At 51.2% G+C, this 27613-nt stretch overlaps 1 protein-coding gene across 1 annotated transcript; it reads right to left on the reverse strand.

The window, feature by feature from the left end:
• Positions 1 to 125: 125 nt before the first annotated feature.
• Positions 126 to 18250, reverse strand: LOC120858568 (neutrophil cytosol factor 4). Its single transcript, XM_040234706.1, has 10 exons — positions 18051 to 18250; positions 11800 to 11884; positions 11250 to 11403; positions 8995 to 9065; positions 5924 to 6051; positions 4826 to 4883; positions 4045 to 4143; positions 2003 to 2133; positions 1671 to 1736; positions 126 to 497 (listed from the first exon to the last, which is right to left on the reverse strand). Exons 1-10 carry the CDS (start codon positions 18080 to 18082, stop codon positions 302 to 304), a joined length of 1020 nt encoding a protein of 339 aa, XP_040090640.1. The 5' UTR covers positions 18083 to 18250; the 3' UTR covers positions 126 to 301.
• Between the last annotated feature and the right edge of the window lie 9363 nt (positions 18251 to 27613).

Raw genomic sequence — 27613 nt, forward strand, 5'->3', positions numbered from 1 at the left:
GGCTGAATTAGAGGCTCAAAGCCAGGGCCCTCTTCTGTATATAAATGATCCCTCAGTGATACTCATGAATGGGTTTTTACTTCCTCTCCTCTTTCTTCCAAAGACATTCTCTTCCTCAGCCTAGCCCTTTGAGATGAAATGGTTTATTTAATTCAGAGACCAAATGTACAAGCCAAGGTCAGCAGGTCTGTCCAACTCAGAACCAGGAAGTCTGTCCCACACACCCAGCCTTTCTTGGTCCTAATCCCCTCGGAGGGCTCTTTGCCAGGAGTCCCCTCACTGCCCCAGGGACACCACTGGCTCAGGGGACCGTATTGTAGACCTTGTAGTTGTCCTCCTGGGTGACGTGCAGCTTCCAGGGGAAGAGACGCTTCTGGGAGGGGAGACCTCGGGCCCGCTTCACCATGAGCCTCACGTCCTCATCCGACAACAGCCGAACCAGGTCCCCCTCAGCATCCCGGTAGTTGAGGGCGATGTCCTCTCTCTGGAACTCCCGCCTGGATAGGAGAGATCGGGGTTTGGGAAAGGTCCAGCAGCCTTTAGGCCTAGGTGTGGGAGCAGGGAGAGGGGATGGAGGGAGATTTAGGGCCAGGATCTAAGAATTGGAAGAGGTCAGAGACGGACACTGGTTCTATCATCCGAGTGGCCCAATCTCCCATTGTACAGATGGGGAAACTGAGACCTCCAGGGGAAACTGGGACTTTCACAATAAATTCGTGGAACAGCTTGAAATGTCTTATAGTGTGCAGAAGACTTAAGAACTGTCATGGGGAAGAGAAGTGGGTTTTATTGAGCACAGAGTAGAGGAGGATAAAGCCTCTGAGACAGCCCTGTGTGTGGCCACAAAGAACTCATGAAGGACTGGAAGTGTCTGATCTGGGTACAGGCAGACGGGTGAACAGCCATTCAAACTTTCCACTGGTAAATCTGACAAAATGGGTCAGAAGCTCTATCTGACTTGCAAACACCTTGATCCCCAAATCTCACTTCTAGAAAATCATCCTAAGGAAATAATCAGGCAAGACATCAAATAGGCGAATCACAGCACTATTCACAGTAGTATAGTAAAAAAGTGGAAGATAACTTAAATGCCAACAAAAGGAGATAGCTGCTTTATGGTACAGCCACAGAACAATGCTCTGAAGCCAACTAAATGATAAAATTATGGGGAGTGGGGTGCAGGTGGGGTGTGAGCTGAAGAAATATGAATGCACGTCAGATAATGAGAGGAGTAAAAATGAGGCGATTTCACTTCTTTATGCTTTTCCATGACTTCTGACATTCTTTTTAAAAAATAATGAATAGATATTACTTTTACAGTCAGGAATATAACAATGCCATTTCCCTTCTGTAACGCAACTGTTCATAACTGGGTCTTGGGAGGTGGTGGTTCCCTGATGGAGGAGGGTTCAAGTCCAAGGTTTTGACTTAGAAAAACTTCAGCAAACCCAGGCCCACAAACCGCAAGCCCCTTTACCTCTCTGCAGCACCCCTCCCCCCTCATCGCTAATGTGGTGAGCTGATACCCAGCCTGCAGGGCTGGGCTGTGGATAAAACAAAAAGGTGAAATAGACACAAAACGCCCAGTCCTTGAATGTGCTGTGTTCCTCCCTCTGTTCTCTGCTGCAGGGTGTCTGATGCCCCTCAAAACTCCCACCCTAGCCCCTCACCTCATGAGCTCCAGCAAGTCCTTGAAGAGAGGGGTGCTGCTGAGGTCCTCCTCCACTGCAATGTCCCTAAGGAGAGAGTGGGCAGGAGTAAGGAGGCAGCCGGCCAGGAGGGGGACAAGGGAACGAGGCTGGCCAGGTCACACTGGACCTTGACGTCTTGTGACGGGGTATGACTTATCTGGAGGATGGTGGGAGCCACTGCGGGTTTTCAGGTGTGTGTGTTTGGTCGGGGGACATGTGATCCGGTTTGGGTCTTGGAGCCCAAGGGTAGGGTGGGGTTGGGGAGGGCCAGGGAGGCTGGACAGATCCCTCCCTCCCAGCGGGCCACCAACTTGATGGTGCTGATTGTGTCCTCGTAGTAGTAGCAGCGTAGCCAGTTGGTGGGGTCTTCCTCCTCTGGGAAATCCTTGAGGATCTTCACAAAGGACACTGGGAAGATGCCTGTGGTTCCCCGGACAGTGCCCTGAGGGAAGAAAGAAGACACTGCCCTGTGGGTGCCGGGAGAGGCAGCAGGGCCATGTCTCGGGGTCCTGCCCGTTTATAATGATGGGGAAAGGCAGACAAGGTCTGGGTCCCCTTATGCAGAAGAAAGAGAAAAAGTGGGCAAGGTCACCAAGCTGTTCACCCCAAGACATCCATTTTTGAACAAGTCAAGACCTGAATTTATCTGGAAACCTGCTTTCATCTCATTCATTTATTCACTCACTCAGTCATTCACTTGGCTACTTATTGAGTGCCAGCTAAGGGGTAGGCTCTGGGTACTCAGAAGGGTGGAAATCTCTGCCCTCCCCCCTGGAGCTTCCACTGTGCTCCAGACAAGGCACAGGTAACCAGGTGAACTTTACGAGCAGTCATATGGTGGTAGGTGTCCAGGAGGAAAACGGGATGGGGAGGGAGAGGGGTTAGAGTCGGGGCCCATTCATTCATTCATCCATCCATGGACACCACCTGCTCTAGACCAAACAACCAGAATTCTCCCTCCAGCCAGGCCTCTCTGCTAAATCCAGCCAAGACCTAGCCATCGCTGTGCTTTGTCCCCCTGTTCTCTTAATCTTCATAACCCTATGGAAGACATACTGTTCCAGCCTCTTTTACAGACATATAAACTGAGGCTGAGGTAGTTCCCTTGCCCTTCCCCTAACCCTCCCATCCATCTGAAGCCAGAAGTCAGTTAGCATACTGACCCACAGAACCTTCTAGAAAACAAGAAGTCAACAAACATTTCCTGTTTCTGGAGAATGACCCAGCAATACCCTTCAGCTGTCAGAGCTCGTGAGTACCTGAGACAGAGCTGCGGGACTGGGGTAAAAATCAAACCAAGTTGTGAGATGAACAGTTGGCCCATACTCCTCTCCAGCCCCTGGGTGCCAGGGACCGTCCCCTTCCCTCAGTGGTTCCCGGACCCCTGGCGGCTGGCCCTGCCTCGGGACCTGTTCCATAAGCTCCTTCACACACTGCTTCAGGAGCCCTGAGAAAAGGGAATCTTTCATAACAAGAGGACTTAATCCAAAAGGCTGCACGAGGCCAGGACTTCCCACTCGGTGATACCCGCTCCATCTTCAGTTGTGCTCTGAGCCTCTGTAAGGACCATGCTTGCTGCTGGCAGGGACAAAGCGTGGCCAAGATGCCACACACCCAGGCCCTATATGGGCCGAGCCCTGAACAGCTGCGTCTCCTTCAACCCTTCCCAGAAACCTATGAAGAAACAGCCAGGGTTATCTCCATTTACGGGAGAGGAAATCATGCGGTTGAGTAAGTTTCCCAAAGTCACAAAGCTAGCTAAAAACAGCTAGGATGTGACGTCAGATGCTGGAGTTCAAGTGAGTCTCCCACCTCACTTTCACCCCTGAGTGGTGAGTAACTTTACCCAATTACAAACAGCACGTCTCCAACTGGGCGTGATTCTGCCTTCTGGGGCCAGAGGTCTGGGGACACACTTGACTGCTGCAGCTGGAGGGGTGCTACTGGCATCCAACAGATGGATGCCAAGGTCACCATTAAACACCCCACAGTGCACAGGGGTGCACCCCAACAGAGAACTGCCTGCTCCCACGTGTCAGAGTGAACAGGCTGAGAGACCCCGTTACAGAACAAGAAATGAAACTCAGAGGGTTAACTGACTTTCTAATGTGACCACTGATGGGGTCAGAGGCAAGTGTAGGTGCCAGAATCTTCTGCTTCAGTCACACACACAATATTTCCTCAGGCTTCCCCGATCTACACCTTTGGACAGCATTTTTTCCCTGGGGCCGTCTCAGATCCCTCCTCTTTCTCTGATCTCTCACAGAATCAAAACGACTTCACCTCCAACTTACCTGCAACCTCACTTCCTCCTCATCTTCAGTCTCACCTCCATGCTCACCTCCAAACTTACCTCCAGCCAGTCTTTATTGATCCGACTGAGAAGGAAGATCACATCTCCAACTTTGAAATTCAGCTCATGTTTGCTGTTCCCAGTGAAATCAAACAGGGCCTGGGAGAAGAAAATGGTAAGGAAGGAGGGAGGAAACATTCACCAAGTTCCTACTACAGTGCTTTACATTCTCCAGTGTCACATTTAACAGATCAGGAACCCGAGGCTCAGGGAGGATGAGTGACTTTCTGATGCTCCACTCTATTTGTTAGGGAGAAGCCAGGTTTAGAACCCAGGTCTTCCTGACTCCAGAGCAGGTGCTCTTTCCAAGCCTGGGGGCATGAGCAAGAGAGGGAAGGGTTCAAACTCCCCAGACTTGGTAACTTCCTCATCTCCCAGGCCTCACTGGGGACTCCTGTACCCCCATAGTCCCCAGGGCATTGACCACATTGATTTTGAAATGCCCATGTTTAAGAGTGTGTCCCTGGGGAGCAGTGAACCCCTTGAGGACAGGGCCTGGTCTAAGTCACCTCTGAAGCTTTGGTACCCAAGGCGGGGCTGAGCCTGCTGAATGAATGCTGGCTGGCTGGTACCCTCTGCCTCTGTGTGCTCATCACAGGCCCTCCCCTGTTCTGGCTGGGGGTTCTGAGGTGTCTGAGGCTGAGGCTGTGGGCCTTTCCCTCCCCTCCCCGCCTGCCCTGTACCTAACCCCCACCCTAGGCACATAGTGGGCACCAGCAGGACAGGCTCAGGGGCTGGAGATGGAGCCAGGCTGCTTCCCAGTGGTGAGGTGGGAGGGTACCTCTGCTCGTGGAGCTGCCATGCGGTCAATGCCAGCAGCTTGTGGGGACTCGCTTTTTCTGTGGAGAGAGAAGAGAGGCTTGTCATCCTTCCTGCTTCTGTGCCCAGAGTAGGGCCTCAGCAGAGGAGTTAAAGATGCAGCTACAATTGCTTCTCTGTGCCAGCATGCTACCCCCAGCTCTCATTGCCCTGGAGGAGGGACTGCACCCCCCTCTGTGGACCAGAAAGCAGAGGCTCAGATAAACATTTGCTTAGGGCCATAGCTTGCCAACTCTTTCCCGTTACTCCCCACACTCAACCCCTAATCTTCCGGCTGAGGAAATGGGCTTCAGAAAGTGCTGAGCTCCACTCCAGGACCTAGGGCTGCTGTGGGGCACAGCTGGAATTCAGGCCACACCTTGCCTGGGTGCCTGTGGGAAATGGCCAGGCACGACTTGGAGAGGACACTCGGAGACACTGGCCGGAACAGAGGGAGGAGCTGGATGGGCAGGTGGGGCTCAGGAGCCTTGTCCTGGGATTCTTAGCAGCAGCAGCTCTATTTCATCGGCTTGAATTTTCAGTGATTTATTTCCCCCCCCTGCTTAGAAGGGGCCAGAGGGAGCTGTGGGCCCTTTAGAATAAGGGAGTGAGCAGCAGCGTCCCCTGGTGGCCAGTGTGATACACCAGGAGCCACAGCCGGCCCCATGGAATTAAAACTAACCAGGGACAAGGCGTCCCAGGCGATGATGGGAAGAATGTTTGCAGACAGGACCATTCCTCCTCCCTTCCCCACTCTCCCCACCCCAAGCACCCAGTGCCCTCGGGCCATCGCCAGTGGTTACCATGGCAACAAGCTCTTCCCGTCACAGCCCCTGTCCTCTGGCCCGAAGTGTCACACATCAAAACGCACCCACTTTCTGTCCGTCCAGGCCTACGCTTGATTTTCCAAGCTTACCTAACAACCCAAACCACCCTGGAGGGCTCAGACAAGAGAACCAGTGTCTATGCCTTTCCTTCTTTCAGGGGATAAAGTGCCTTCGCGGCAGGGGCCTCCAGGACAGCCCACCCGGTCAGCAGCAGGTGGCCCAGGGCCGTTGGGAGCACGGGGCCCATCACTTACACTCTCCGAGTGCGCGGGCGGAGCCGCCGGAGCGCCTGAGGCACCTGCTCGGCGTCGTAGGATGACTGGTAGAAGAAGATGCGAACGTCCTCGTCCATAAGCACCCAGATGGGCAGGCTGAGGAGGTGCTGCGTTTGCAGAGAAGGCAGGACAGGTCGGGGGTCAGCAGTCTTGGCATCCCAACCCCGTAGCTCCATCCCCACTCCCCCACCACCACCACCCCCCACACACACACTATTCCCTGGCCATTAATGCATTCTCTGCGTGATAAAGAAACAAGATATATTTTGAAATTTCAACAGGGTGAATGAAACATGTCACAAGATCTACCCCCAGGTTCAAGGTCAGGAGGGACCAGCTAACTTGAGAAGAGCTCGTTTGGAAAAGACCCACAGGCCTCCAGACACAACAGATGACATGATGCGGTGGTGACTGTTCAGGTGCTGCCCTGAGCGCCACACTGTGTGACCTCGCTCCCTCTCACAATGAGCTGGGAGTGAGGGTCAGAGAGGTGAAGGGACCTGCCCAGGGTCGCACAGCCTAGTGAGCAACAGAGCTGGTCACCCAGAGCCATCTGTCACCGAAGCTCATCCCTTAGGTCAGAATGAGACAATGGTGGGGGAAGTACCTCCCAGATAAACCCCATTAACAACACTTGGTGATATTGCCACCTAAATGTTGCTTCCTGATACTGTATGTCGTATTATAGGATCAGAGTGGGAAAGCGCCCAGGTCAGTGGGCAGATCTAGGAAGTGGTAGGGTTGAGACTGATTATCTGGTGCTGGTTGCAACACCCACGATGCAATGATCCTCAAGCTGTGAAGATGCAGAGCACCCAGAACCCGGCGGGGTCATCCCTCCAAGCTGTCCACTGCACAGGTCCCCAGGAGCACTGCAGTTGGCTTTGGGTGCTACAGCTCCAGAGGCACCCAGAGCCCCCCGCCCCAGAAAACCCCCTGGGGATGGCAGGGTGGAGGGAGGCCGGGAACTCCATCCCAGATGGACTGCAAACTCAGAGCCTAGAAAAGGCACAGTTGTTCTATGGGGAGGATGGGAGAGGGCAGCCCAGAGATGAGCACAAGGGCACAGATAGAGCCAGGCTGTGCCTGGGACAGAATCTGCCACTCATCTAGGTGACCTTGGGCAAGGATGCCTCTGTGTGTTCATTAATACAATGGGGGTGAGGGTACCTCCCTTGTAGAACTGTGGAAGGACTAAAAAAGTGAATTCGTGCAAAACACTTGGAACAGGCATCTAGCAAAGGCCCCATCCAAGCTGAATGTTATCATTGTTTCTATTACTTTTATTCCAACACAGTACAGTGGATAAGAGCAAAATCCTGGAGTCACAGAAATATGTGTTCAAACCCCATGCTACTTACTAAATGCTCTGTGACACCAAGGGAGTGACTCTACATCTCTGTGCCTCCATTTCCCCACTTTAAAATAGGAATAAGAGTACTGAACTCACAGGTTATTGAGAGAATTAAATAAGCCATTTATCCAACAAATGCATGGATATATCAACAGCCTCCTAGTTGTACTCCACCTGGTTCCAGGCAATTGTCGTTATCACATGAACCCTATTCTTAATGAGGACAGATGTGAGACCAGTGAGTAGAAGTCACAGGAAGCCGGGCTTTTCTAATAGCTGTCCAACAATGGATGAGCAGCCTGGGTCAGGGAGAGTGGTAATGAGCTCCCTCCCGTCTCTGAATGTTTCAAGCCCAGGGTGGGGTTACCATAGCACTGATTGACCTCGTGGCTTCAGGGGACCCACTCAGACACAGACAGCTAGAGATGAGATTCTCCAGGCTGCTGGTTGCCAAGACCAGGTGAAGAGTGAAGAGCTCCAGCTCCACACCCCTCCCAGCTCCGGCTCCTTCCAGCCCTGCTGGAGACTGGAGGAGCCAGCCACCCTGAAGGAGCAGCTGTCACAGCGCCCCCTGGAGGGGAGATGCCACCAGTGCTGGAGCCCAGGTGCCTTCCTACCCTACCTGTTCTCCACCCAGAGCCCAGGATTCCTGCAGCCGCTGGGGAGGGCAAACCAGCCACCTGCTCCCTTCCGCTTCCCTCTCCGCACTCCTGACCCCTCACTCCATTAGGAGTCATGTTGTCTCACATTCTGGAGGCAGGTTCACAGTTTACAAAGCACTTTTCTGTCCTTTTCTCAATATCAGTCCCCTCCCATGAAACCAGACAGTTGGGGGCACCACCTCATTTCATAGGCAAGAAAACTGAGACCTAGACAGGATGAACAATTAACCCTAAATCACCCAGGGAATGACAGAGCAAAGACCAAAGAGACTCCTAGCTCAGCGCTCTTTTCCCGTAAGAGTAGGAGAGGAAGGGGTGATCTCACTGTCTCTGAAGATGCCTCTCGGCTCTGAAGAGGGCTGCCTTCTCCAGTTTCCTAAGGTTGCCATCAAGCCATGTCTTGTATACCTCTAGTGATGGGATGCTCACTACCCTAGTAACGCTATCCATTTCTTGCACAACTTTAATTGGTGTAAGGCTTTCCTAACCAGCCTTGGGTCTGTCTGTAAGATGCTCCTTCCTCTGTGCTCCCATCTCCTGAGGACGCAGACAGTTTACACGTTGGGGAATACATAAGGGCATCTGTCCAAGGCCCATGGATGCCACTAAAATCCAGCCTGTGTCCTGTTCATATGTAAGTGCTATGTGAGAAAGCTCGGGCCCTGGTTTGCCATGCCCCTGTTATACAGGCCGTTCTTCATCTGTCTGTATTCCCATGAGACAGTGGGGACCTTGGGGCAGGCATTGGATCTTATTCTTCTCCTCTGTACCAGGAGGCTCAGCACAGCCATTAGTCAGTTCAAGGTGTAGCTTCCTGAATCTTCTCCACTGCTCCTGCCCCATCCCCTGGAACCCTGAGAACATGTCCTGTTTCTCTCTCCAGGCCTGGCCTTTCAGAATTGAAGATAAGGGCCATCAGAGCAGGAGAACCAGCCCCAGTTCCCAAAGCCACTCTCAGGGATGGCACCTGGGCCCCTCCCTGTGCTCAGCACCCTGTCCCCTTCCAGGAGCCACATGGCCTAGCCCCGCCTTACCTTCATGTAGGCGTTGAGGGCAGGTATTCGCATCTCGGCGATCTCCTGTTTCACACCCACATAGACTTTGGCTGAGGAAACACAAAGAGCTGTAGAGCTGTCCCGAAAATCTGGTCCAACAGCATTGTCTCCAGGCTCGGAGCTGCCCACCAGAGGCAGGAGCCCTTCCCGCTAGCTCAGTGCTCCTCCGGCTCATCGGGCCACGGCGCTCTGGGGCCACCATCCAATGTGCATTCTCTGTTGTACTATCGTCAGCTGATACTTTTCTTGTTTTAACTGTTTATCTATTGCCTTTTCCTGCACACACACGCACACACACACGCACACACACGCACACACACACACACACAAACACGATTCTTAGTTCCAAGAGAACAGGATCTTTGCATTGCTCACAGCTACAGTCTCATCACCTGGAACAGCAGTCCTCAAGTCTGGCTGTGCATTCATGTCACCCAAGGAGTGTGTAAAATCTCACTGCATGGGACTCCCCCAGAAGAATTTAAATCAGAATCTCTGGGGGTGGAACACGGGCATCAAGAATCTTTTAACCTCAAGGTACTTCCAATATGCCACCCAGGTTAAAGAGCCATGTGTAGAACAAGGGCCAAACCAGTAAATATTCGAGGAGTGGATGGGTGACTCCTTCCTTGAAAGCAAGACAAAGTGTTTATGGGGAAAGGGAAACTGATGATGCTGATCAAAGACAAATGTCCTCTCTGGGAACTTCAGGGGGCTCTGAATCACCCAGTCAGAGAGCCCCCAAGAAGGCAAATGTGAGATAGGTCTGGCTCCTGCTGGCCACTGGCCTGGGGTAGTGAGAAACTGGGGGATTAGTAGCAAGTAAAGGGCAACTAAAGTCATACGCATGCAGGTCAAATTGCCTGTGCGCGGCAGCAGAGAAGAGGAAGGGAGGGGAGTGAGAAGACAAAAGTGAGGACGATGGGTGCCCATCTTCCCAGGAGCACCAGAGGAGGTGACTCTGTAAGGAGATGGAGGAGCCATGGGAGACAGGAAGGGAACTGGGAGAGGCTGGCACCACAGAGGTTTGGAGAGAGCATCCCAGAGGAAGAAGTGGGATGAGGAAGGTGAGGCCTGAGTTGTACCCATGGATCAGAGTTAATGCGTCATGGGCCACTGTCCCCAGAGGAACTCACAGAGCAGGAAGAGCTGAAACCCGGCTGGTGGGTTGAGCAGAGGATGGAAGATGAGAAGGTGAGACAGCAAGTCAAGATTTATTGTGGAAGGAAGAAAAGATCTTTGAAGGCCCTTGGGGCTCACAGAGGCTTCTGGCCAGAATGCTCACTTAGGATACGTTTTTGCTTAAAGATGAAAGAGAACCAAGCCCACCCGTAGTGAAGCTTGGCAGACAGTCAGTAGATGAAGGGGAAGGTGAATCTACAGGGGTCTCGAGGGACAAGCTGTCAGGGAGGAGAGGTCAGCTGAGAGCAGGAGGGACCCTCCTCCCTGCCGCCCAGAGATGGGGAAGGGGTAGGGTGACGGAACAAGTGAGTTTCCTCCCTGGGGCTGGCTGCTGGGAACCTCAGGCACTGGCTGAGGCAGAGAGGAACCCCAGCTGGAAGCGGGGTTTGAAGCTTGAAGAAGGGAAGGTCAGGGAGTATTTTGCAGCCTGTGGGGTGGGGCAGGCACAGCCAAGACCACCCCGTGAACCCTACACCCCACTCAGGCAAGGTTCTCTCCTGCTGGGCTCACGAAGGCTGGCCTTAAGAAGCCGAGAAGTTTGCATCTTTCCAAGGTGCGTGTTAGGACCGAGTAGGTATGGAAGGCCAGGAGGCAGAGGGTGAGAGGCCCGTCCAAAAGCAGTAGTGGGTGCGCCCCAGGGTGTCCCAGAAGGGCAGGAAAAGAGGAGCACCCACAGGGGACTGAGGAGCTACAGGGTAGTTCCCCTCCAGCGGCTGGAAGATGAGTTTGTGTTTAACGTGGGGAACACAGGGATCCCTGTCTCCAGGAGGAGAGGCCGGGGCTGATGCGCTCAAACCTGGTGGTGGATGGCTAAAGCAGGGCAGCTGTGCAGGTCATAGAGCACAGGAGGTCCAGGGCTCGGGGGTCAAGGGTTCTGAGGCCGGAGAGCTAGAGGTGGCAGCCTGTGACTGGCAGGAGGGGGCCATGGATTAAATAGTTTTCACTAAAATAGAACAGTTTATGCTAAAACAGAAGCACCGAACAGCACCTACAGAGCTGGGAGGAGAGGCGAGCCGGCGGGCTCCAACCTGGGGCAGCCAGTCGCTGCCTACCTGGGAGCGTGGGGAGGATACAGGTGAAGGGGCTGGTCTTGCTCTCCCGCCCGAAGCGCTCCTCCAGCTTGCTCTGCAAGGCGTAGAACTGGCGGTAGCGGCGGTAGATGAGGTACTTGGACCCCCCTTTTGTCTTCACCTCGATGACAAAAACCTAAGGACAAAAACCACAGGCTGAGCTAGCAAGCCAGGGATTGGGGTTTTGCAGACAGGGGGCGGGGGGAGGGGTGGCCTCACAGGCCAGAGGTAGAGGACAGTGGAGGTCCAGAGGCCCTAGAGTTAGATAATAATTTCTCGACCTCAGTATCACTTTGGGGGTGAGGTATTTCCCTGTCGTGGGCACTGCATGACATGAACCAGAATCCCTGGATGCCACGCAGTAGATGCCCCACCCCAGGTTGTGGTCAAAGAATCTGTCTCCAGATATTTACTGCAAAGTGTCTTCTGGAGGGTAGAATTGCCCTGGTGAGAACCACCAGGATAGAACTTAGGAGAGGAAAGCATTGGAGGCTCAGAGGTCAGAGGGTGAGGGTGCAGGGGTCTCTCTTACAAAGTGGCTGGTGAAGCCTCTCTTCTCCTCAATGTCAGCGATGTTGGCTGAGATGGCAATGTCGTCAGGAAGCTGGTCGAAGTCGCTGAGGGAGGTGGGAGGAGAAGAAGTGCTGGTTATCATTCTGAAGTATTGAGGGGCTGGTAGGTGCAAGGCCCTGTGCCAAGTGAACCCATGTACCCAGCATTCTCTGTTCAACACCCTTCACCTGCCAGGCTGTGACACAGACCAGGCGTCTGGAGTCAGAGCCACATGTCAACAACCATACTAGAATCTAGCAAATCGCTTTGGGGCTGCCTTATTCATTCAGGAACAGAGCATCAAGCACCCCTGCCTATCACACCCTGTTCTGGGCCCTGGGTCACCTACTTCCCAGAGAGGATGGCTCATTATACCCAGGTTGGGAAAATCCTCACAGAGGAGGTGGCATTTGAGCCAGGTCTAGAAGGATGAATAGAAGTCCACTGGGTAGGACCAGAGCAGGGGAATGCCTGCCCTTCTTCCTGGCAGAGTGAATGCAGGTGCTAAAGCTCTGAGGACCAAGTCTGTTGTGGTTGGAGTCTGCTGTGAGTGTGATCAGAGTCTGAATAGGCAGATGAGGCAGGTTGAGGAGGGTCTCCAGCGCAGAGCTAAGGAATTTTGTAAGCAACAGGGAGCCATGGACAGCTTCAGAAGAAAGCGAAAACACAACAGGGTTCTGGCTTTAGGAGGCCAACTCGGGCAGCTGCGTGGAGAGAAAAAGGAGGGCAGAGACTGGGGGACAGAGTACCACTGGGAGGCTCTGAAGTGGTCCAGCTGAGAGATGAGGTGGGCCTGAGCCAGACAGTGGGGATGAGAAGAGAAGACAGACATGAGGGAGACCTGATAACAGACGCTGTGCCGTTTTTGTGCCCTCTGCTTCTTCCTAACTAATCAAGCTCCAGTTCTTTTCTCGGTGACAAAGCCTAGCCCCAAGGTGATCAATCACAGTTGGCCTGAGCCAAACAGAATAATCCCATTGCTATTTCCCAGATCCACTTGCAGCGAGGAGCAGCCATGTGACCTGTTCTGACCAAAAAGGCCTAAGAGGAAATCTGCTGTAGGAGCCTCTGGGAGAGGGTTTGCTTCAAGATCCAGAGAGATGGACAAAGCTAGGAGGGTCTCCTCCTCTTTCCCCAGCTGGCTGCCTGGAAAGCAGATGTGACATCTGGACTTGCAGCAGCTACATTGCATTCATGAGGCAAAAACGTGAGAATGATCACAGGAATCTCTGGGACTCTGGTCCTGAAGTCACTGAGCGGCAGAACCAGTTGTGGCCTACCTCTGAACTTCTCATTATGTGAAAGCATAAACCTCTCTTTGTTTCAGCCACTATCAGTTCCTCTGTTCTCTACAGCCTTCAGCATTTCCAACAGACACACTGCTAATTTGTGAGTCATTCCAGAGTTACAACCAGCAGGGTTTGGGGACTGTTTGGATACAGAGGTGAAAGAAAGGGCAGTGTCAAGAGTGACACCCACATATTACCCGTACAGGATGGGTGGAAGGGGAGCAGGGTTGATGGACACATTGTGGGACGTGCTAATCTGAGAGGCCCCTGGGGCACCCAGGTCATGGTCCTGCAAAAGTTGGTGTGTGGCTCTGGAGTCCTTCAGGGAGTATGGTTGAAAGGGGTCCCAGCTGGAGTGGGAGTGGTAAGAACCTTCTGCCCTGTGACTAGTGGTTAAAACCCCCAGGGAAGAACAATCCGTGAGCAGAGGAGGGGACTGAGAGGGACAGATGGAGAAAGAGAAAAAGGAACACCAAGGCAAGGGGGGAGGAGCAACTAGGGGTCACCCAGGCCAGCCGTTTGTAGACAGATGAGGAAACTAGAAGCCATCAGCAATCGTGTTCCTGTTGCGGCAGTTGGGAAACAGGGTGGGAGTGGGGGGCAGGGCTGCCTGAACCTCAGAGCCGGCAGGGACCAGTCCCAGCCCCTGCTGGGCCCCCCACGTGACCTGGGCTGCAGGGATCTAGCTCGGGACTCCGGAGGCTGGCACAGGAGGTGACTCAGGCGGTGGGCAGGCCCAGGAAATCCCCCCCACTGCCAGGCAAGCAGTCTCCCCACTCACTTTCCACACAGGGTCCTGTGGCAACAAACACCCTTGGGAGAAGCTTCCTCGGCCACTTTCTCCCCTGAGACGGTGAATCTCCCGACTATTTCACCTTCAGCAGGAGGCTGGTGGAGCAGGAAGGAACTGGAGGGGCAGCAACGGCCCTTTGCAGGGAAACAGGTAATGGTAACTACAGCTGACGATGTCCTAAGCGCACGGAGCTCTGGGGGCCCTTCTAAGACAGTGTCACCTTTTTCCAGACTGAGGCACAGAGGTTAACAAACTTGTCCCAAAAACTGAAAAACTGGGATTTGGCTCCAGAATTTTGTTCCCAGTCACTGCTACACTGGCCCTGGTTTGAAGCTCCCAACAGCTGGCTGTGTTAAACTGAGATAAATCCCAGCCTCTCACAGCGTCAGTGTCCCATCTAAAATAATAACAACAGTAATAATATTGTTAGCAGCTACTGTAACTCACACATTGTCCTAAGAACTCTAGGATGTGGCCTCTGCCTTCCTGGGTTTCATGGTTGATTGGAGGAGTTGGATAAATAATTACATGATTTCAGTAATCATAGAAGCTGTGAAGGAAAAGTCCACAGTGTTTCAAGCTACAGCAGGAGCCCAGCCATTACTATAGTCCCTCGAAGAATCAGTAGTGCAACAGGCAAGAAAGCTCGCCAAGCCGACACTCTAAGACGGGGGTGAAGTTATCAGAGGGAGAAGCAAGGATGCTGTACCTACAAGGAGGGCAAGGTGTGCTCAGACTGAGGATGACCAGGGAGGGCTTCCCAGAAGAAGTGGCACCAGGTAAAAAGGAGTTGACCCAGGACAACAGGCAAGAGAAAGAGTGGGTGCAGAGGCCTCAACTATGCAAGAAGGGGCAAGTTACAAAGGATGAGGCCAGAGAGACCAGCAGAGCCTGCTCATGAAGGGCGCTTGTGCCCCGCCTTGGGGTGGTGGGGCGAGGAAGCGTTATGTTGGGAGACCTGTGTGTCTCAGAGGGGAGGGTACAGGTGAAAGATGAAGATCTGAATTCTCGCTCTGACGTTGCCAAGGTCAGCAGACTTGGGAAGACTCCTCTCTGAACTCTGACCCCTCCGCCACTCTGAGACAGGGCCCAAGGAGGTATTTATATCCCAGGAGGGTTTGGAGGTCACATCTGTAACAAGCGTAGCTGGAAAAGCCCCACAGGAGCAGGGACCCTGCTCACTGCTATATCCCCAGTGCCCAGGACAGCACTGGCACATAGTAGGTGCTCAGGGAGGTGCAAGCCCACTCCCTGTGTCTGTTTTACAGCAAGTCCACTGTGGGCTGACACTGTGGCTCAGCGGTAAAGAATTCACCTGCAGTGTAGGAGACTTGAAGGAGACAAGGGAGACGTGGGTTAGATCCCTGGGTTGGGAAGATCCCCTGGAGGAGGAAATGGCAACCTACTCCAGCATGCTTGCCTGACATCCCATGGACAGAGAAGCCTGACGGACTACAGTCCTTGGGGTGGCAAAGAGTCGGACACGACTTAGCAACTAAACAACAACAAAAGCAACCACTGTGGGCCACATGGGAACAGCTTGGCTGCCTGCGGGGCGGGGCCAGGGAGCTGAACCAAGAAGTTGTTGCACCAGGCAAAAGCAGGGGTGCAAAAAAATGGGCAGCAAGTCCCCCTAGAAGAGTTGCCCCCTGGAGACCTCAGCCAGAACCCCTCTGAACTGAAGTCCACTCAGGGCCCATAGATTGATATTGTTCATGAAAAGTCCATTTGGGAGGCCTGGACAGGAGGGGCTGGGTGACGGGTGGAAAAACCCTGGGGAAGCAGCTAGTTCAGGGTTCCTGCCTCCTACACACAGTAGGCGCTCAAAACATGCTTGTGGAAAGTGCACTCAATGCCCCCACAGCAGTCCTTTCCACCTTCAGATGCCTCAGGCCTTTGAAAGTCCTGCTACCGGAAATCTGCTGCCCTCCCATTACATCCTCCACTTCGGCCTCAGGCATCCAGACCTCACGTTTAAATAGGCATCCAGACCTCACGTTTAAATAGGCATCTGGGTGGAGGGAGACTGAAAGACCCCAGGCATGGCTCCGTAGCCCCATGAAAGAGGGGGGAAGGGCGCCCTTCCTCCATAAAGGGGCAAGCACAGCTTCTAGGGGGCCAGGACTAGGAGGGAGGGGTCGGCTCTGGGCATCATCTCTCTGACCTACGTGCCCTGAGAAACAGGAGGTGCCACCAGCCTCAAACAGCAGGTATTTCCTGAAGGTTCAGGTTTACATGCCAGGCCCAGTCTCCACTGAGGACTTGGGGGCTGGAGGAGCTGGAATCTGTGGGGGGACCTGAGGACATAGGGCTTGGCTCCTGCCTTCCTGAACCTCACCCCAGCCCTCAGCAACACCCTCTGTGGCTCCTGAAGACCATTTTTTTTCTTTTTTTGGCTGTGAGATCTTAGATCTCTGAGCAGAGATCAAACCCATACACCCTGCAGTGGAAGTACAGAGTCTTAACCACTGAACTGCTAGGAAGATCCCTGGAAGGGCATTCCTGAATCACCCTCCAAGCATTTGCATTTGATACCCCTCCTGCAACACAGAGGTGTGTGTGTGTGCACGCACATACCTTCCTTCTGACATTTGACATTCAGGAATTCCATCGCGGCCCCCACTTCTAGCTGCAGAGTCCACCAGGGGCCCTCTGCTGCCCACTTTGGCCAGACCAGCCTGACCCATCCCCAGTGACCCTCTGAGCCACTTCCATGCTTTTACCACTCTTTCTGATGTCATCTGTGGCTCTGATCCAGAAAGGCAGGAACCAAGCCCTATGTCCTCAGGTCCCCTCACAGCTCAGAGCACAGGCTGACCTACCAAAGAAACTCAGAGACTGACTCCTGAGAAACGAGGCGAGGCCCTGGCAAGGCTATGCTCAGAGCCCCAGCCTTGCCACTCATTCCATGTGACCCTGAGTGAATATTTTATTCTCCTTGGGGCTCAGTTTTCTCACCCATACAATGACAGGATTGGTCCAGAATGATCTTAAGACATTTTCCAGCTCAAAGATCCATCCATCCATCTGTTATTCATTCGTTCACTCACTCACTCAGCAGCATTTACTAAGCACTTAGTACTGGCATTGTTAAAATCCTGGGATATTTGCTGTTCACTTGCTAAGTCATGTCGACTCTTTGCGACCCCATGGACTGCAGCACAACAGACTTCCCTGTCCTCCACTATCTCCCAGAGTTTGCTCAAGTTCATGTCCATTGAGTCGGTGATGCTATCGAACCATCTCATCCTCTGCCACTCCTTTCTTCTCCTGCCCTTGATCTTTCCCAGCATCAGAGGCTTTTCCAATCAGTTGGCTCTTCACATTAGATGGCCAAAGTAGTGGATTCTGCTTCAGCATCAGTCCTTCCAGTGAATATTCAGGGTTGATTTCTTCTAGGATTGACTGTTTTGATCTCCTTGCTGTCCAAGGGACTCCCAAGAGTCTTCCAAGCACCACAATGAAAAAGCATCAATTCTTCGGCACTCAGCACTTTTTACGGCCCAGCTCTTACATCTGTGCATGACTACTGAAAAAACCATAGCTTTGACTAGATGGACCTGGGATATAGCAATGATCAAAAGAGATAAATATCCTATGGGACTTCCTTTTAACTGCAGAGCCAGCGACAAAGAAAACAGATGAGTGCATATAGACTATTGTGCCAGAGAAGTAAGGACTACACAGAAGAAGGAAACAGGGCAAGTGTTTGGAGGGGGCTGTTGAGGAAGGTTTCTTGAAGGAGTTGACATTTGAGCCAAGCCCTGGAAAACAGCCAGATTCTGTGCCTCCATCTGAACAGAAGATGAAAACCCATTACTGAATAGTGTGGAGTAGCGAGGCCCAGCCTGGGCCCCAGACACCTGAGTTCCTGTCCAGACTCCACCACCCACTTCTGCATGACCCTGGGAAAGTCACTCCCCCTCTGAGCCTCAGTGTCCTCATCCGTGCCTGAGGGAAGTGAGCCACTACTAGGGGTTTCCTTTAAAAAGTTCTCAGAGGCTGTATTTCTGAGTATTTGGGGTCTGACTCAACTCCAACCTCTCAACTTTTGACATTGATAAGCGGCTGCAGGAGGGTGGGCCTCTGCCCTGCAAGGCCTGCCGGGAACAGTGAGGATCCCCGGGCGGGCAGCGCCCCTGCACTCACCTCTCAGCCCGAAGCTGCTGTGCCCTGGCCATGGCTGTCAGTCCAGGGCAGGGGTGGCGGAGGGTCTCACGACCGGGCCCAGGCCGAGGTCACCTCTCACTTCCCTCCAGCTAGCCTCGTCTCGGCTGTGGTCCCAGGAGTCCCCAGGAGCTGCCTCTGGGGAGGCCCCCAGCCAAGCCTCTTTCAGCTCTAGAAGAGGCTCCTCCTCCAGGCCCTCTGGGGCTGGCCTGTGGCCCATACTTCCTCTTCCTCACTTTGCAGATGTACCACAACTGGGGAAGTACACACTCTCTGACGCTGGGTGTGTGGGGTACACTGATTGAGGTGGGGGGGCACTGGGGACTTCCTCGATGTCAGTTCTTGGTGCCAGATCTTGGCTGGGTATCAGAGACCTGCTCTCCATCAGAGACTGGGCCTCAGTGCTGACTCAGCCACCAAAGGGGGCTTACATCCTTGGGGAGTTACTTCACATACACTGACTCATCACACCCAGCCTGCACCCCCTCACTGTTGAGACTTTACCCAACCTATTCCCTAGGCTGGGAGTGCGGGCCTCCACCTCACCTTCCTTCCCAAAGTCCTCTCTCAGATGCCACCTCTTCCAGGAAGCCTTCCTGGTACCCCCGACAAAGTTAGTGCTCACAGGCACTTGTGTCATATTAGAATGTGAGGGTTGGTTTATTCTTCTCTATTCCCCCTTTCCTGGAATTCTGGTCTGCACTTCTCTCATGCCTAGATCCCCAAGCCTACTTGAGCCTGGCACAGCCATTTCTCCCTACAGGGCTGCCAACCAGAGTGAGCATCACATTACAAATCTGAGCACACTCTTCCCTGATTAAACTTTAACTGCTTCACCTGCACTAGGAGAAAGTCCAAACTTCTAGTCCTGTCTGCCTCCAAAGTTCTGAATAACCTACTGGCTTCCCCAGCCCCCTCTCCTGGGCTGTTTCCTTCCCACACTGGCCTCTAGTCCATTTCTAGAATGTTCCAAGATGTCTTCCCCTTTTAGCCTTCATGCAGGCTGTTTCTGCTGGAATGCTCTTCCCTGTCTCCTTTAGGGCTCATCTTGGAAGTCACGTCTTCCAGGAGACCTTCCAGGAATCTGAACTCTAAATATGTCACCCTCTCTCTGCTATTCTCTTTCAGATCCCTGTACTTTTGCTTTAGAGCATTGAGAACTATCGTAACTCCATATTTGTTTGTATTTTTATATGTCTGACAACTGTCTTCCCAGCGAGTGCAGTGCCTAGCATGTTGCAAGTGCTCACCCAATATTCAGGGAATTAACATGATTTTCTGGCCCCTCTAACTTGTATGGCTATAGAATTCTGAAGGGAGCTCTCCCAAGAGAGCCACACACACTTGTCACACACACACAAACATACACACACGCACACACACACACACACACACTCACATTCACTCATGCATCATAGATGCAAAGTAGAAAGCAGCAGCAAGAGGATATGGATGATGGGGAAGATGTGCCTTCTGGCATCACAGAATGGGCCCTTCTGGCCCTCTGTCCCAAACCCAAGCTGAATTAGGACCCACAGGGCTGGGACGAGGCTCTGTAGGGACAAAGCCAGCCTGGTGGAGCCTGGAACCAGGATCTCCCACTGTAGTCCTTTTGTTGTTTCCCAGACACAGAGACTGGGGATAAGAGTCATTCTAGGATCCCAAGGGCTGTCTGGCTTACAAATGAAGGGCAGCTGGAAGCCTCAAGCCCTTCCTGTGAACCTCATCCCCACTCTAGCCAGCCACCTCAAGGGACCTTCTGCCCCAAATAGAGTTCAGGGCAGAGCCCAAATCCCCAGGAGACAATATGCTCTGGGCCCAGCACTACAGCCCTGACCCACTGAGGATCTGCCTCCCTTCCTGCAGCCTGGCCAGGGTCAAGGGCTCTTCAGAAACCAAGATTCTTTATGGACTCCTTGGGAAGCAGGAACAACATTGGAGGACAGAAGAGAAGGCAAGAAAGGAGAAAAATGGAGGGATGTACCCAATCAACTATTTATCAAACAGGGCATTTGGAATACAGAGATAAACATGGCAGGGTGAACACAAGTTAAAATTTCCCATCCTACTCCAGGCATATAAAAGCTGTGAGACAATATATTTTTAAGTATTTTAAACATATCAAGTCCAGCTCAAAAGCAAGAAAGTCTAATTTTCAGATTCTAAGAGAAGGGAACCTATACCAGTGAGAGGCACCCCACACCCAGTGGGAAAACCAGGGGTAGAAATGGGCTCATAGGGCTAAGATCTTAATGCCTAATCGGGGACTGAAAGTGTGAAAGTGTTAGTCACTCAGTCATGTCCGACTCTTTGTGACCCCATGGACTATAGCCTGCCAGGCTCCTCTGGCCATGAAATTCTCCAAGCAAAAATCCTGGAGTGGGTTGCCATTCGCTTCTCCAGGAGTTTTTCCTGACTCAGGCATCAAACCCAGCTCTGCATTGCAGGCAGATTCTTTATTGTCTGAGCCATCAGGGACTAGCCACCAGTCTGAGACTAGGTTCAGGCTCTAAGTCCTGCTCTGCTGGCAGGAAATCAAATCTGCACTCCCAGTTTGAAGCTGGGTGTCAGAACTGATTAAAGGAATAGAACATCTCCGCTATCAGCCTGGGATCACTGCAGGAGTTGAGATGCTCTCCCAGGACATGGGCAAAATGAGAGATGCATATACAAGACCAGAGCCTCAAACCTAAAATGTGCACTGGTGTCAGACCCAGATCTAAGCTACCCACGCAGTAGAGATATCCCAAGCTGAAGTATTAACATCAAAATACTTTGGATGCCATGAGCTTGCAAGGCAATAACAGAACTTCCCTGTAGACTCATAGACCAAAATTGCAAATTGTGGAAAGAACCTCTCCACTATGAAAAATAGCTTATAGACTCAGCGTACCAGAGAATTCACACCCAAAGAACTAGAAATAATACAGATAATGACTCTGTCCCGGTCATGGTGACTCAGGGTTCCCTATCTGGAGGATGAAACTAAACGAGCAGTAACAGGACAGGGTTACGTGTGGCAGGCGTCTGTGAGTTCCAAGAGGTGCAAGCACCTAGCTGTGGCTGGGGACCAGGAGGACGCTGGCCTGCAGCTGGTCAGGAAAAACAGAAGTGACAACGATTTTAGCAAGAAAGTATGACCCAGCACTGGCATGTGATTGTATCATCATATGTGCTTAGTTGAAAACATATATATAAACATGTTTATAAACATACATGAGTTTGTGTAGACAAGTGTGAGGGTATTTATATTGTATATATTAAGAATATGCAATGTACAGTAGTGACATTGTAAGTTTGAGAGGATATATTTATTTATTATTGAAGCATAATTTATTTACAATATTGTGCTAGTTTCTGGTATAGAAAGTGATCCAGATATATTATATATATATATGTAAATATCCATATATATGTATTCTTTTTCAGGCTTTTTCCACTATAGATTATTACAAGGTATTGAATACAGTTTTCTGGTGGCTCAGACAGTAAAGCGTCTGCCTACAGGGCGGGAGACCTGGGTTTGATCCCTGGGTCAGGAAGATCCTCTGGAGAAGGAAATGGCAGCCCACTCCAGTACTCTTGCCTGGAAAATCCCATGGACAGAGGAGTGTAGTATGCTACAGTCCATGGGATTGCAAAGAGTCGGACACGACTGAGCGACTTTACTTTCACTTCCTGTGTTGTACAGTAGGTCCTTGTTCTTGATCTGATTTATATACAGTAGTGTGGAAAATTCTGAAAGAGATGGGAATACCAGACCACCTGATCTGCCTCTTGAAAAACCTGTATGCAGGTCAGGAAGCAACAGTTAGAACTGGACATGGAACAACAGACTGGTTTCAAATAGGAAAAGGAGTACGTCAAGGCTGTATATTGTCACCCTGCTTATTTAACTTCTATGCAGAGTACATCATGAGAAATGCTGGGCTGGAAGAAGCACAAGCTGGAATCAAGATTGCCAGGAGAAATATCAATAAGCTCAGATATGCAGATGACACCACCCTTATGGCAGAAAGTGAAGAGGAACTAAAAAGCCTCTTGATGAAAGTCAAAGAGGAGAGTGAAAAAGTTGGCTTAAAGCTCAACATTCAGAAAACGAAGATCATGGCACCTGGTCCCATCACCTCATGGGAAATAGATGGGGAAACAGTGGAAACAGTGTCAGACTTTATTTTATCCAAAATCACTGCAGATGGTGACTGCAGCCATGAAATTGAAAGATGCTTACTCCTTGGAAGAAAAGTTATGACCGACCTAGATAGTATATTCAAAAGCAGAGACATTACTTTGCCAACTAAGGTCCGTCTAGTCAAGGCTATGGTTTTTCCTGTGGTCATGTATGGATGTGAGAATTGGACTGTGAAGAAAGCTGAGCACCAAAGAATTGATGCTTTTGAACTGTGGTGTTGGACAAGACTCTTGAGAGTCCCTTGGACTGCAAGGAGATCCAACCAGTCCATCCTTAAGGAGATCAGCCCTGAGTATTCATTGTAAGGACTTATGTTGAAGCTGAAACTCCAGTACTTTGGCCACCTCATGTGAAGAGTTGACTCATTGGAAAAGACTCTGATGCTGGGAGGGTTTGGAGGCAGGAGGAGAAGGGAACAACAGAGGATGAGATGGCGGCATGGCATCACTGACTCGATGGACATGAGTCTGAGGGAACTCCGGGAGTTGGTGATGGATAGGGAGGCCTGGTGTGCTGCAATTCATGGGGTCCCAAAGAGTCAGACACAACTGAGCGACTGAACTGAACTGAACTGAACTGAGTGTATATCTGTGGGGCTTCCCAGGTTGTACTAGTGGTAAAGAACCCACCTGCCAATACAGGAGACATAAGACACTTGGGTTTGATCCCTGAGTTGGGAAGATCCCCTGGAGGAGGGCAGGGAAACCTACTCTAGTACTCTTGCCTGGAGAATCCCACAGAGGAGCCTGGCAGCATACAGTCCACAGGGTCTCAAAGAGTCAGACATGACTGAAGTGACTTGGCACACATGCCCGTGTATTTGTTAATCCCACTCTCCTAATTTATACCCCTTTCCCCCTTTGGTAACCATAAATTTGTTTTCTGTGTCTGTGAGTCTGTTTCTGTTTTGTAAATAAGGTAATCGTATCATTATTTTAGATTCCGCACATAAGCCATATCACGTGGTACTTGTCTTTCTCTGTCTAACTTACTTCACTTAGTATAATAATCTCTAGGTCCATCCATGTAGCTGAAAATGGCATTATTTCATTATTTTTATCACTGAGCAATAATATTCCATTGTGTTCCCCAGGTGGCTCAGTGGTAAAGAGTCCACCTTCCAATGAGGGAGATCCAGAAGACATAGGTTTGATCTCTGGGTCAGGAAGATCCTCTGGAGGAGGAAATATTCTTGCTTGGAGAATCTCAAGGACAGAGGAGCCTGGGGGACTACAGTCCATAGTGTTGCAAAGAGTCACACACAACTGAGCAACTGAGCATGCATGCATTATTCCATTGTGTATGTGTGTGGGGGGGTATATATATATCTCACATCTTTATCCATTAATTTATCAGTGGACAGTTAGGTTGCTTTCATATCTGGCTATTGTAAATACTGTTGCTAATGAATATTGGGGTGATTGTAGTTTTTCAAGTTAGAGTTTTCATCTTTTCCAGATATATGCCCAGGAGTGGGGTTGCTGGATCACATGGTAACTCCATGGTTAGTCATTTAAGGAACCTCCATCCTCTTCTCCACAGTGGCTGCAGAGAGGCTATATTGAAATGCTGGAATCTGAGGGGCACAAACTGAGCATAAACATAAATACATCCATAGCACATGAACTTGGGCACTCTTTAATCTGTGAACCAGGCTTACCAAACAGGGTTGTAGTAAAACTTAATGAGAAAAAATGCATGAAAAGTGCCTAGATATGGGAATATCTAAATCTTGTGCCAAGTTTTCAGTGTGGATGTGTGTGTGTTGTGTTTTGTGTGTGAGTGTGTGTGTGTGTGTGTTTAGGGTAGAGTGTGTGTGTGTGTGTGTGTGTGTGTGTGTGTGTGTAGGGTAGGATAAACCCTCAATTTCACCTTCCTGTGTTTCTCAAGATCTTCCTTTCCCATTCCCAGCCCCCTCCACCCCAAAAAGCCTCCTGGGGACCTGACTCAGCCACTGGGCAGCTGCCTCTGCCTCGGGGCCGCAGTCCAAGATTGTCCAGGGAAGGGCTGAAGGCCTGCAATGGGCCAGCTCTTCCCCTCCGCAACTCCTTCTCTCCCTTTCTTCTGTCCATAATTCCGCTGAATTTGGCTATTTTCTCTGGCTCCTCATACACAGAACACTGCTTCTAATTTTATGCCCGAGCTCTGATACAGTGTAATTTGAGGCCAGACACTCGGTCAGCAGTGGGCCCCGGTCCTGCTGCTGCTGTGATTCCTGTGTCCCTCACCCCCACCACTGGTCTCCTGCCGCCGTCGCTGCTGCTGCTACCGTGGTGAGAGAATGAGGCAGAGGAATTGCCAGGAAGAGAAGCCAAACCCTGCACACGTTCCAAGCCACACATTTGTACTGAGTCTTTCTGAGTAGGTACAAAGAAATGCCTGAAGTGATCTCTTACATCTTTAGAACTGACTTGTGATAACCTCCCCTCTCCACAGCCTGTGGGAAAAACACACACACAAGTTATTCAACTGTTTGCATTGGTAGCTCCCGGTCCAGGCAGTAACGCTCACATGTTTCATTCACAGAAACAAGTTTGCAGGCCCTCCCTTCCCACCAGGTTACTTTGAATGTACACCCAAACCTAACAGCTCAGGGGTTTGACGCCAAGAGGTCAGGAGGAAGAAAACTGCGAGTGTCAGTAGGAAGCAAATGACAGTAAAGTGACATTCTGACAGTTAAGGTGCCAAAGAGAATGCTGAAAAACAGAGGCTCAAGGACTCAAAAACAAATGCTAGGGTCTTTTCTGGTGGTCCAGTGGTTAGGAATCCAACTGCCAATGCAAGGGACATGGGTTCAATCCCTGGTCCGGGAAAATCCCACATGGTGTGAGGCAACTAAGCCTAGATGCGGTAACTACTAAGCCTGCATCCTAGAGCTACAGCTACTAAAGCCCCCACCCCCTAGAGCCCGTGCTCTGCAACAAGAGAAGCCTCCGCAATGAGAAGCCCAAGCACCACAAGGAAGAGCAGCCCCTCTTCACTGCAACTGGACAAAGCCCTCGCACAGCAATGAAGACCCAGCACAGTCGTAAATAAATGAATAAGAAAGAAAATGGAAGACACTGAAGCTATATATTAAAAAAATAAAATAAACCAGGGGCCACCCAAAGAAGGGGCATTGCTGCATTATGAAGGTTTACTAATATCCATTCAATAGGCTTCCCCAGAGGCTCAGTGGTAAAGAATCTGCCTGCAATTCGGAAGGTTCCTTCTTCGGGTCAGGAAGATCCCCTGGAGGAGGAAATGGCAACCCACTCCAGTATTCTTGCCTGAAGAATTCCATGGACAAAGGAGCCTGGCAGGCTACAGTCCCTAGGGTCTCAAAGAGTCGGACAGGACTGAAGCGACTTCGCATGCACGCATGCACTAATACCCATTCATCACCACATCTCCAAGGAAAGGTTCAGTACTCTCAGAACATATCTGAGGGCTGCCAGTCCTGAATGAGGACTGGATCTTTTTTTTTTTTTTTTTTTTTTAAGGACTAGATCTTAATGTCACAAAATGCACAGCAGTTTTCAAACCTTTCTCATTCAAGTGCTGCAGGTCTGCAAGATAAAATGAAGATACCCACCTCTGAGTAGCTGTTTATCAGGGCTAAGAGCTCCAGTGGCAGAAACAGGAGCGTGATGATGGTCAGGGCCTGGGGCAAGACTGGAAGATGGCCCTGGAGCTCATCTTACAGGAAGTCAGCAAGTGTCCACTGCCTGGAATAATGACTCTCCTAAGGAAGAGAAGGAAAATCCCAGATTAGACTGAGCAAGGTTCCTGGGGATCCCTCATGTACTGAATTCTCCAATCCTGACCCACATGTGTCTCTCTTTGTAATTTATGAGGGGAACCTCATTGACCTCCTCCCTGAGCCATAAATAGCCACCTGGCAGGCCCCAGGAAGCAACATTTGAAGACAAGGAGGGGGTGGATGAAGCCAACTAGACAGCAAGCTCCCTGAAGGCAGAAGGGCCCTGCCCTCCTCTGTGGTGTCTCAGCAAGCAGCAGAGCTGGGTCTGGAGCTTAGCTGCCCTGGCTCTGACACACCTGTTAGGCAACCTCTCTGACCCTCAGTTTCCTTGTTCAGTTTTCTAAGTGGAGATGATTATGCCTGTTTCATAGGATTATTGTCTTATTCATTTCTCAAAATGTAGTGAGCACTTACTATGTCCCAGACACCTACTCTGTGCCCAGCTTCAATGAAAGCCACTGTTCTCATGAAACCTTCTGTTCAGTTCAGTTCAGTTCAGTCACTCAGTTGTGTCTGACTCTGCGACCCCATGAATCGCAGCACGCCAGGCCTCCCTGTCCATCACCAACTCCCAGAGTTCACTCAGATTCATGTCCATCAAGTCAGTGATGCCATCCAGCCATCTCATCCTCTGTCATCCCCTTCTCTTTCTGCCCCCAATCCCTCCCAGCATCAGAGTCTTTTTCAGTGAGTCAACTCTTCTAATGAGGTGGCCAAAGTACTGGAGTTTCAGCTTTAGCATCATTCCTTCCAAAGAAATCCCAGGGCTGATCTCCTCCAGAATAGATTGGTTGGATCTCCTTGCAGTCCAAGATGGGTTAAATAAGTTGGTGAATGCCAAGTACTCAGTATAATGCCTGGCACGTGGAAGATGGACAGTAATTGATGGACATCATTGATGTTAATGTTGATGATAATTTCCTTGATATGGCTTCATCCCTTCTTGGTCTATCTCCCCCTGCACAGTTCACTCTCTTCTGACTTAAAACTTATTACAGCAAATTCTATTTTTCCCCCATATATGTCATCCACTGTCACTGCACTTGAGCTGTGGAAACCGCTCTGTGCCTAATCAAAATCATTGATGGAAATTGACCACCAGGGGACGCTGCGACCTAGAAGCCCATTTCCCACTCGGCAGCGCCACCTGGAAGAGGAAATATCATAAGTCACAAGCGAAAGGACCGGTCTAACAAGAGGGTCAAATAGTGAGAGCTAGTTTGGCAAAGCCGGAGAAGGCAATGGCACCCCACTCCAGTACTCTTGCCTGGAAAATCCCATGGACGGGGGAGCCTGGTAGGCTGCAGTCCATGAGGTCGCTAAGGGTCGGACACGGCTGAGCGACTTCACTTTCACTTTTCACTTTCATGCATTGGAGAAGGAAATGGCAACCCACTCCGGTATTCTTGCCTGGAGAATCCCAGGGATGGGGGAGCCTGGTGGGCTGCCGTCTGTGAGGTCGCACAGAGTTGGACACGACTGAAGCGACTTGGCAGCAGCAGCAGCAGCTTGGCAAAGCGCTGCCTGCTGAACTCCACAGCCAAATCTCCAGACGCCTCATCAGCCAGAATCTGAGCAGGATTCATGAGAAGAAGCCCCTTGAGGCTTAAG

Source organism: Oryx dammah, unplaced genomic scaffold, assembly GCF_014754425.2.
Source record: "Oryx dammah isolate SB20612 unplaced genomic scaffold, SCBI_Odam_1.1 HiC_scaffold_29, whole genome shotgun sequence".
Lineage (NCBI taxonomy): Eukaryota > Metazoa > Chordata > Mammalia > Artiodactyla > Bovidae > Oryx > Oryx dammah.